This window comes from Haliaeetus leucocephalus, unplaced genomic scaffold (genome assembly GCF_000737465.1).
Source record: "Haliaeetus leucocephalus isolate CR32 unplaced genomic scaffold, Haliaeetus_leucocephalus-4.0 Scaffold668, whole genome shotgun sequence".
NCBI lineage: Eukaryota > Metazoa > Chordata > Aves > Accipitriformes > Accipitridae > Haliaeetus > Haliaeetus leucocephalus.
Genome location: NW_010973104.1, coordinates 1,362,235 through 1,372,966, shown reverse-complemented (window position 1 = coordinate 1,372,966; position 10,732 = coordinate 1,362,235). Strand labels below are relative to the sequence as shown.

At 65.3% G+C, this 10,732-nt stretch overlaps 1 protein-coding gene across 1 annotated transcript; it reads left to right on the top strand.

Annotated features, from left to right (window-relative positions):
• The first annotated feature begins 35 nt into the window (after positions 1-35).
• On the top strand, positions 36-8,672 carry CDH1 (cadherin 1, type 1, E-cadherin (epithelial)). Its single transcript, XM_010579689.1, has 16 exons — positions 36-92; positions 187-292; positions 4,218-4,438; positions 4,520-4,684; positions 4,773-4,928; positions 5,000-5,144; positions 5,264-5,436; positions 5,826-5,954; positions 6,072-6,257; positions 6,352-6,596; positions 6,735-6,877; positions 7,009-7,233; positions 7,489-7,710; positions 7,793-7,923; positions 8,185-8,328; positions 8,460-8,672. The coding sequence occupies exons 1-16, from the start codon at positions 36-38 to the stop codon at positions 8,670-8,672; spliced, it is 2,661 nt and encodes an 886-aa protein (XP_010577991.1).
• The last annotated feature ends 2,060 nt before the right edge of the window (positions 8,673-10,732 follow it).

Sequence of the window (10,732 nt, the reverse complement as noted above, 5' to 3'; positions counted from 1 at the left end):
TCCCGATCCCTCCGGCACCGTACCGGCAACTAGCCATGGGGCGGCGGGGGGGCTGCCCGGCCCCGCTCTGCCTCCTCCTCCTCCTCCTCCAGGTGAGGGATGGGACCGTGGGACCCTGCCCGGGACCGTGGGACCCTGCCCGGGGTGGCAGGACCCTACCCGGGACTGATGTCTCTCTCCGGGCAGGCTGGTCACTGGCTGGCAGCACCGTGCCAGCCCGGCTTTGCCAAAGAGACCTTTGCCTTCGCCGTGGCACCGGACGGCGTGGTGGCGGGACGGGCGCTGGGACACGGTAAGGTGGGGAGCTGTGGGGACGGGCTGGGTGCGTGGCGCTGGAGGTGGCGATGGGGGACGAAGCCGTGGGTCGGTGCTAGATTGGTGCCAGGGTGGCAACGGGGACGGTCTCTCTGTGGCTCCGTGGGTGGCTGCGGGGACGGGGCCGTGGGGGACAGTGCCGTGGCGGTGGGGACGAGGCCATCGTGGTGGGGACAGGCTCAGCGTGTACCGCCGCAGGTGGCAATGGGGACAGAGTCGTGGCTGAGCCTCCGCGCACGGCGGTGGGACCACGCCGAGGGTCCGGGGCAGCGCTGGCACCGGTGTTCCCACGGCGGCAGAATGGCGTCGGGTCGCGGGGGCAGCGGGTGCCTCTCCCCGGGGTGCGCCGGCGCGGGCGGCGCTGACTCAGGCGGCGCAGACCTGTTGAGGCCGGCAGGCTGGGGTGTGGGGCCGTGCAGGCGCCCGTCCTGCCCCGCGCTTCGCCCGCCCGTGGGGTCCCGGCACCCAGGGTTCGTGGGGGCAAATCCACATTTCGTGGCCACAGAGCAGAGCCCCTAGCGCGCCTCCTCGGGTGGCTTTTGGTGTGGGGACGGTGGTGTCTCACCACGCCGGCACAAAATCCCAGTCCCAGTGTGGCGGGTGCTGGCACTGAGCCTTCCCTGTGTGGCCATGATGGCTGTGCCAGGCTGGGCCCCAACCCGGGTTGCCAGCAGCCTCCCTCTGCCGTGGCACCGAGCCCCGGCCGGGGCAGCCGGGTGCTGCCGGCCCTCGGGGTGCAGGGGAGGCACCGGGAAAAGGTGTGCCCGGGGACCTGCTGCTGCTTTGGGGTGCTCTGCACATCTGCACCCCCCTGATCCATGGTGCAGGCTCCCAGGGCAGCGCTTGGGCCATCGCCATCTGCGCTGGTTAATGGCTGACGGTGGTGCCGGCACCATGGTTTGCCGGGGGTGGCTGGGGTGGGCACGGGGCTGAGGGGTGCAGAGTACTGAGCACTGCACTGGGGGCTTCCAAATCTCCCTGGCTCTGGAATGGCTTCGCCTGGGCTGCGGGTATCAAGCCAGGAGCCAGACCCTGCCCCACACCTCAGGAATTGCCCGTTCGTTAACCTTTGGTTGATCATTAACGAAGCTGCCCGGATGCAGCAGCCTGTGTCCATTAGGGCTGTGCCCGATAGCAGGGTCATGGGCAGCCACGCCGCCTCGGTGTCTCCAGTGCCGGGACCTGCTGGAAATCCCCATCCCAGCACCAGCACTTCCAGTTTTGTGTCCTGGGAGGAGGGAAGGGGACGGCTGCCCGTATTCACCATGTACCAGCCTGGTGATGCCTGGCCCCGCGGGTGGATGAGCACGGTGGGCGCTCGGCAATGCCACCCCCCGCGCCATGCAGCGCACCAAAGCCTGCGGCCAGGCCGTGGCGAGGGCGGGCTAACGAGCCAGCCTGTAATTAGGCTGATGAGTTGAGCACGGTGTTTTCCCTCCAACAGGTCTGGACAAGCCCCGCGTGGTGCCTGGGCCGGGGAGGCGAACACCTGCACGGGGGCCATGGCGTCCCCAGGACCGGGTCGGGACCCTACGGTTCTGCTCGGCGGGTGTTGGTGGGGTGGGGGGGTGTCTCTGGGGTGTCATGGCCCCACGGGACATGGTGGAGGCTGAGACGCTCCCCCATGAGCCCTGGGTGGGGGAATCTCGAGAGTCTGAAGTCACAGCGAAACTCGGGTGACGTCAGCGGGTGCGCTGGCGGGACGTGCCACTCAAAGCACCTTTACCCCAGCTGCCCACGGGCTGACGCGAGTTACCCCGCCGCCACCATCGCCGGTTTCCGCCCCGGCAGAGCCGTGTTTGCGCAATCGCGGTGTGGTCACCGCCAGGGTGGTGGCAGCCGGGGTTGGTGGCACCCGGCTCTGCCCGTGAGTCAGCCTGTGCTCAGCCCCAGCAAGACACTGCAGGATGTGGGGTGGCTTGGGGGGGCTGCCCTGGTCCCCATCCTGGTGCTTGGTCTCATCCCCCTGCCCCAGTAGGCAGCCTGGTAATGCAGGGAGTCCCAGCACCCTGTGGGTGGTGGCAGGGGTCCTGGAAGGGGGGGATCCCCCCAAAGGACCCCCCCCCCAGCTCTCCTCGCCTCCTGCCCCATTGCTCCTGGAGAGGGGAAGGGCCCCCTGGTTCCCAGCCCCGGGGAGGGGAGGGCTGGGGATGGCTGGGGACAGCTTTCCTTCAACGGAGGAGCTGGAAAAACAGGTTGTGCATGGCCGGGTGGGAAGCGGGGGGAGCGGGTGCTGAGCACCGAGCACTCATTGCACTCGGTGTGGGGCTGGGGGCTGAGAACTGCCCACTTGCTGCACCCATCCGGCGTGGTGCCAGGTACCGGGTGCCAAGCGCTGCGCCTGCGCCCATGGGTGCCGGGATGCCTCTCCCCACCACCAGCCCCCGCTGCGGCAGCACCCGACCTGTCCTGGCACGTTCCTGCCCAGCCGGCCTCACCGGCTCCCCCAGCCCACAGCCTTTGCCGGGGGTCCCGCCGCGGGGCCGAGCTGGGCTGGCATCGTGCCGGCGCATCCTGCCCGGCTGCCCGGGCTGGGTTGGGGGCCAACATGGCAAACAGGGGGGTGGCAGCCCCCAGCCCAGAGCTTGGTGATCGCTCCCCACCCACCTCCATCCCACCGCCACCTCCAAATTCCTGGGCTGCTCGCAGCCTGACGTAACCCCATGGGATGGCGGACCCAGCCCCAGCAGCGGCCTCGTGCCCAGCGTCGGGGCGTGCGGCTCTGCCTCCCACCCCGGACACGTCGCCTTCCCGCAGCGCAGCCCCGACGCTCGCTCTGCGCAGTGCGGGTCACGCCGGGGCCGATGGCGGCTGCGCTGGCAAGGGCTCCAGCCGGGGTGCCGCTGGCTCAAACAAACCATCTCCCAGACAAAGGGTGTTTGTTCGGGAGCTCCCGGCAGCGCGGCCCCAGCTCATGTGATGCCTGTTGACTGCCGAAGCACCCTTCGGAGCCTCCCGCTGGGCTGGCCGCGGCCCCCCGCGTGCTGGTCCCGGCTCGTACCACGCCCCAGCAGGGTGCCAAGCTGGTGATGCCAGGACACCATCTGCCCCGGTCTGCGGTGGGTGCCTGCTGTCCCTGGGGACCCCCAGCAGCAGAGGTGTCGGAGGTCCTGAAGGGTGCCTGGGCAGGTTGGGTGCCCCGGCTGCCACCCTGCGCCGCGAGCGCACCGGGGCTGGCACCTTCCTGCTGCACAGGTTGATGTCCCTGCTGCGGACACATGGCTATGGTCCCCGGCCACGCGGGGGCTTGGGGACCCCACGGGTCCCCAGGCACTGGGTCAATGTAATCCACCAGCCTGCAGTGCCCTGTGGATCAGCTGCTGGGGGGCTGGGTACCAGCACAGGTGAGCAGGTGCTGCCCTTGTTTTTATCTGAAAAGCAGCCAGAGCAGCAGCACCCTCTGCCCGCTGGCACGGCAGCAGGGACGTGCCGCACACGGGGACACGCTATGCCATGGGGATGTGACACAAGGCAGGGATGTGCCGTACGCAGTGCTATAGACATGGATGTGCCACGCACAGCAGAGACACGCTGTGCTGAGTGCCATTTGCCCCGTTGTCACGGGCCGGTGGAGATCCCATGGTACAGCAGGTTGTGCCGTGCCCAATCCCGCACCAAAGCCACGGCAAGGATGCACCATGCGTCATGCTGCACTCCCTGCCCGTGCCCAAGACAGGATCCCGGCAGGGCACGTGGCACCGTGCGTGGTGCATCCCTGCCACGCCTGTGACCCCCATGGTCGTTCCCCCCGTGCATCTGAGCCGTGGCCGTGCTGTGTGTGTCCGTGTCATGCTGTCCTGCACCCTCCTGCCTGCCCGTCCCATGGTGCCTGCCCTGTCCTCGGCAGCTCCCACCGGGGCAGCACCGGGACCTCCCTGCCCACTCGCTCTCCCTGTCCCCAGTGAGTTTTGTGGACTGCGGCGAGCAGCGGCACACGACGTACCTCTCGGATGACACGCGCTTCAAGGTGAGCAGGGACGGTGTTGTCTCTGCGACCCGGCCTCTGCAGCTCCGGCAGCGGGAGATCAGCTTCCCCATCCACGCCTGGGACGCCTCAGGCAAGAAGCATTCGGCCAGGGTGACCCTGCGCAGGCAGTGGCACCGCCGTCACCACCACCAGCAGGTAAAGCACAGCCCCTCTCCCCCGGTTCACTGCAGCCCCTCTCCCCAGGGCAGAGCGTGCAGAAGGCTTGAAAGGTGCCAGCACCGAGCCGTGCCACTCTCCCCGCAGGACACGCACACACAGCCTGATGTGCTGACCTTCCCCGAGCCCGGCCATGGCCTCCGGCGGCAGAAGAGGGACTGGGTCATCCCCCCCATCAACTGCCCCGAGAACGAGCGGGGGCCCTTCCCCAAGAAGCTGGTGCAGGTATGCGGCCCCGTGGGGACAGGGCACACAGCAGGGGGGTCCCTGGAGCACCGGGACCCCTCTAACCCCCCCTCCGCCTCACCACCAGATCAAATCCAACAAGGACAAGGAGACCAAGGTTTTCTACAGCATCACAGGGCAGGGGGCGGACACCCCCCCCGTGGGTGTCTTCATCATTGAGCGGGAGACAGGGTGGCTGGAGGTGACGAAGCCGCTGGACCGGGAGCAGATCGACAAATACGTCGTGAGTGGGGGGCCGGGATGGGGAGGGGATGGTCCCTGGGGCCACGCGTGGGCTGACGGTGCCCCTCGCAGCTCTTCTCCCACGCGGTGGCGGCCAACGGGCAGCCCGTGGAGGACCCCATGGAGATCATCATCACCGTGACGGACCAGAACGACAACCGGCCCATCTTCACCAAGCAAGTCTTCATCGGTTACATCGAGGAAAACGCGAAACCAGGTGCATGGGGGAGTGATGAGCCGGGGGCCTCATGCAGACCCCTGAGCCGGAGCTGTGCTGGGGTGTCCAGTGGGTTTTGTCCCACAAGTAAAACCTCCCCTGCTTGTCCCCATGCCCAGGCACATCCGTGATGACCGTGAACGCCACGGATGCAGACGATGCGATCAACGTGAACAACGGCATCATCGGCTACTCCATCCTCAGTGAGGAGCCCAAGAGCGCGCAACGGATGTTCACCATCGACCCGCAGAAGGGTGTCATCAGTGTCATCGGCACAGGGCTGGACCGGGAGGTGGGCGCCCTTGCCGCGTCCTGGGGGACCACGTGGCAGCTCCGCGGTGGCACTTGCTGCAGGGAGCCAGGGATGCCAGAGCCCTGGTGTCTGGCTGGTTTGGGCACTTGTGATCCCTGGGTCACCGTCCCCTGCTCTGGGGTGTCTGCAGCCCCAAACCCATCAGGGATCTGTGCTGGGGACATTGCAGGGCCCCCAGCCCTGCTGAGCCCCGGGAGCGGGTGGAGTGCCAGCCCTTTGGGTGGGCAGTGGGGACGTCGGCAAGCATCTGTGCCGGCGGTGAACGCCTTGGCTGGAGAAGGCTGGAGGAGCAGGCAGGTGATGCTCCCGGAGGAGGGGGACACGCTGGACCCCATCCCTGCCCTAACAGTAGTGATTTCGTCTTGCAGACCACTCCCAACTACACGCTGATCATCCAGGCTGCGGACCAGGAGGGCAGTGGCCTGACCAACACTGCCACTGCCATCGTGGAAGTCACCGATGCCAACGACAACCCTCCTGTCTTTGACCCCACTGCGGTACCTGAGCCGGCTCCCCCGAGCCACTGCCCTCCCCGGGCCATCATGGCATGAGCCCCTCCACCCCGGGGGTGCCCGGGACCATGTGGGTGACTGTCCCTGTCCCCTCTCTTGCAGTACGAGGGGACGGTGAACGAGAACGAGGTGGGAGTGGTGGTGGCCCGGCTGCACGTGACAGACCAGGACATGCAGGGCTCCCCTGCCTGGCAAGCCGTCTACCGCATCAAGAGTGGGGACCAGAATGGCGACTTCAGCATCACCACCGACCCCAAAACCAATGATGGCATTCTGAAAACTGCCAAGGTGGGTCCTGCCACCGGTGCCAGCTGCCCCACTGCCAGCTGCCTCCCCGCCAGCACTGGCACTACCCCGGCTCCTCTCTCCTACCCTCCTCCAGGGCCTGGATTATGAGACCAGGAGCCGGTACAACCTCCTGGTAACGGTGGAGAATGCTGTCCCCTTCACCGTCCCCCTGCCGCTCTCCACGGCCAGCGTCCTGGTGCTGGTTGGAGACATGAACGAAGCGCCTGTCTTCGTGCCCCCCGTCAAGAGGGTGGAGGTGATGGAGGACCTGCCAATGGGGCACCAGATCACCTCCTACACGGCCCAGGACCCAGACAGGGATCAGAGGCAGAAAATCACGTGAGTGGGGCAGGGTCGGTGGCAGGGGGCTGTGCTGGGGTGCCTGGGGGGGCTGCACTGTGCCCGCTGTGCTGTGTGCCCCTTCCCCCCCCACTCTGCAGAGCATCCCGTCCCCCACTGACCCCTCGCTTGCCCCAGGTACCGCATGGGCAGTGACCCCGCAGGGTGGCTGGCCATCGACCCCGAGAACGGCTTTGTCACGGTAGCCCAGCCGCTGGACCGGGAGTCGGTGCACGCCATCAACAGCACCTACAAGGCCATCGTCCTGGCTGTGGACAGCGGTGAGGAGCGCCCTGCCTTGCCCTTTGGGAAGGGGCTGCTGCCGCCCACCTGTGTCCCACTGGGGCTCCTGGGGCAGGGGTCGGGACCGGGACCCCCTCCTCAGGTGCCTTGCTAACCTCCGGCCCCACAGGGTCGCCGGATGCCACCGGCACGGGGACGCTGCTCCTCCTCCTCCAGGACGTGAACGACAACGGGCCCATGCCAGAGCCCCGGTTCTTCGACATCTGCAGCCGGCAGCCGGAGGAGCAGACGCTGAACATCGTCGACAAGGACCTGCCCCCCAACACCTACCCCTTCCAGGCAGCGCTGGAGCACGGCTCCAGTGCCAACTGGACTGTCAAGGTGACCGGACAAGGTAAGGTGCTGCCTGGTCTGGCTTGGCCACCCACCCTTGGCGTGGGGTGGTGGGGAGATGCTGAGTGAGGGCCAGATCCCAGCCCCCCCTTGGCTCTCTGTGCCCCCCCCAAGCGCAGCTGGTGCTGGCCCCCATGATAGGCACCAGGCTGGGGAACTGCCACATGGCAAAGCCCTGCACCGGTGCCAAGGGTGTCCCTAAACTGGGGAAGCGGGGACATGTCTCTGAGCCCAACCCCTCTCTCTGCTGCGCAAGACCTGCTGGTGCTGAGCCTGGTGAAGCAGCTGGAGCCGGGGGAGTACAACATCTTCCTGAGGCTGACGGACAGCCAGGGCAAGGCGCAGGTGACGCCGGTGAAAGCTCAGGTGTGCGACTGCGAAGGGCCGGCCAAAAACTGCGAGCGGCGAGCGTACATCGCCAGCGGCTTGGGCGTCCCCGCCATCCTCAGCATCCTGGGGGCCATCCTGGCGCTGCTGAGTGAGTACCACGGGACAGGGACGGGATGGGGACAGGGCCACCCTTGCCCTGACGCCCTGACACCAGTGCCCTCTGCTCGCAGTCCTGCTACTGCTGCTGCTGCTCTTCGCCAGGCGGAGGAAGGTGGTGAAGGAGCCGCTGCTCCCGCCCGAGGACGACATGCGGGACAACGTCTACCACTATGACGAGGAAGGTGGCGGCGAGGAGGACCAGGTGGGATGACTGTGCCGGACCGGACCCTGCCTGTGGAATCCCTGCGGCACCCTCCCTGCGGCGGGGGGTAGTCTTGCTCCCCAAGCCGCAACGGATGCTTGGGGTGCAGCATGCTGCTGCGGACCTGCTCGCCCCTGTGTCCCCTCCTGCAGTCACCCAGTACCCTGCACATCCTGGTGCCCCAAGTCGCAGCGCGGCAATGCCTGTGGTTGTCCCTCGAGTGTCGTCTCCTCATGTCCCCCCTTCTCCATTCCTATGCAGGACTATGATCTGAGCCAGCTGCACCGGGGCCTGGACGCCCGCCCAGAAGTGATCCGCAACGACGTGGCCCCCCCGCTGATGGCTGCCCCCCAGTACCGGCCCCGGCCCGCCAACCCTGATGAGATCGGAAACTTCATCGATGAGGTGAGCCCTGGTCCCATGTGGTGCTCGGGGGGGGAACCAGGGGGATGAAGCCCCTCATCCACGGAGGCACCATTGGAGTGCCCCCCAGCCCAGCAGGAATGGGCACTGACCCCTCTGCTACCCCCCCCCAGAACCTGAAAGCGGCCGACACGGACCCCACGGCCCCCCCCTACGACTCCCTGCTGGTGTTCGACTACGAGGGCAGCGGCTCGGAGGCCACCTCGCTCAGCTCCCTCAACTCCTCTGCCTCCGACCGCGACCAGGACTACGACTACCTCAACGACTGGGGCAGCCGCTTCAAGAAGCTGGCAGACCTCTACGGCGGTGGGGAGGAGGATGACTAGGATCCTCCTGTGGCTCCGGTCCGGCCGGCAGCCGCCCAGCGCAGGCAGCTCACCTCATTTCACCCAACTGGACTCACGTCAGTCTTTGCCCGGGGGGGTGGCCAAACCCCACTCCAACACCCCCTCAACCTGATATTCACATCCCCCATGTTCAGTGCAGGGGAAGCTTGGGGTCACTGGGGCTGGGGGGGTCGGTTTGGGGACCCTGTGTGTTTCCTGGCCCCCCTCGGCTCCAGGCGGGACATGGAGCCCTTCGGTCCGTTCCCCGTCCTGGAGCCAAGGTGCTCTGGCTGCGCGAGCCAGGATCAGCTCCTCTTCCCCGGCAGGGACAGGCCCCGCTGCCTCCCTTCCTTTGCCGTGGGGGGAAAAAGCGTTTCTCTGGCGCTCTCTGAAATACCTCGTGCTCCCAGCTCCGACACAAGTGCCAACCTGCCGCCGCGCTCGGCTCACAAACCCGGCGCCTGCGAAGCAGGGTGGCCCCAGCAATGCGCCTCTGCTGGAGAGGGGCGAGATGATCGATAAAAGCAGACCAAAGATGTGCCATCACGTGCTATACGTGAGGGAATTATATTTGATAGAGTACATAGAGGCAGATCTCTATTTTTCTTTATCCCAAATTATGATATGATTTCCTTCTGTCGTGCCAGGTGTAATTATTGTGCAGTCAATGAAAGGCGCTTTTGGAAATCAAATGGCTTTACTCAAATTCTGAACAATGTGTTTAGCTGTTGTCATGGTTTGTATTTTTTATCATGGGAAAGGGTTTTGATGCCCTCTGGGAAGCCAGCAATGGTCTAGTGTTAATTGATTCTATGGTTTTTATATAAAATTGAAATAATAAATTCTTTTAAGAAAACTGAAAGCCCTTTTCTCTGTGTGCAGCTCTGCTGGTTTCACTGCCTGTGTCCGTACTCAGAGGCTGGCGTGCCCTGTAGAGAGCCGTTCCTCTGTGCAGCTATGGCTGCTGCTGCCTCCAAAGGGCAGATGGCAAATGCCCAGCTCTGTGTAACAGGGATGGATCCGTACCACAGCGCGTGTTTTCTCAGCACCAGGGGCCGTGAGGAGGCAGGGCTGGCAGCTAACAGCAGGTCATGGCTTTGCCTCATGCCGAGTCTGCCTGGACAGGCCCTTAGGGAAAGAAGAAAGATATGATGTGAAAATCCAGTTTGTGCCTTATCATGGTGGCTGTGCCCTGTGTGCGCAGTGCCTGGCCCAACACCCTGACCTGCGTGGGCCATGCAGCAGAGGCGAGGCTGTTAGCAAGTGTGAGAGATCGCTGATGTTTATCCAACCCTGTAATTGCTCCGACTGCCCTTCAGAGGCCCTACCCAGTAAGGAAACGTAAAAGAATAACGTACCTCACAGTGCTTTAAGGCTTTCAAACATGCAGCAGCCTAGGAGGCTGGCAAAGGATTTGCAGTCATCCTGCCTTGTTAGTCCTCGGCAGGCAAGTTGCTGATTTATGTACTTTGCAACACACACATAAACTGTTTATTCCAAAGGCAAGTCTAGCCACTGACCCCAAGAGCAGGTGGTAATGCCCATCTTGCACACCTCTGCCTCTACACCCCCATTACGATATGGAAATGTGTTTGGGCTCTCCCTTTGTAGACAGAACTGTTTTCTCAATGCAAGATGCTAACTTTTGCTGGATGCAGCCAGAGCTTGTGCTCGGGGCAGGGGCAAGCCTTGGGGTGGGAGCTCCCCTGAAATACCTGACCTGCCAGAGGCGTGGATGCTGCTGACACCTGTGGGGAGCAGGGACGAGGGCCTACATTGCCGGCCTCCCACTCCGGCGTCAGGCCAAGCCTGGCCGGGCAGGGGACAGCTGTATCTCCTGCTCTCCCTCCTGGGAAGAAGACGAGACCCGAGCAGCCACCGGAGCAGGCAGCTTGCCGCTCTCAGCCCAGGCCCCAAGATGGCGCCGCCCCACCCAAGATGGCGGCGGGCGGGCGGCTCCCCCGAGATGGCGGCGGGCGGTGTCGCTCCGCCCCTTTCCCCGACCTCCCAAAAATGGCGGCGGAGAGCCTCGCTCCTCCCCCTCGCCCGACCTCCCCAAG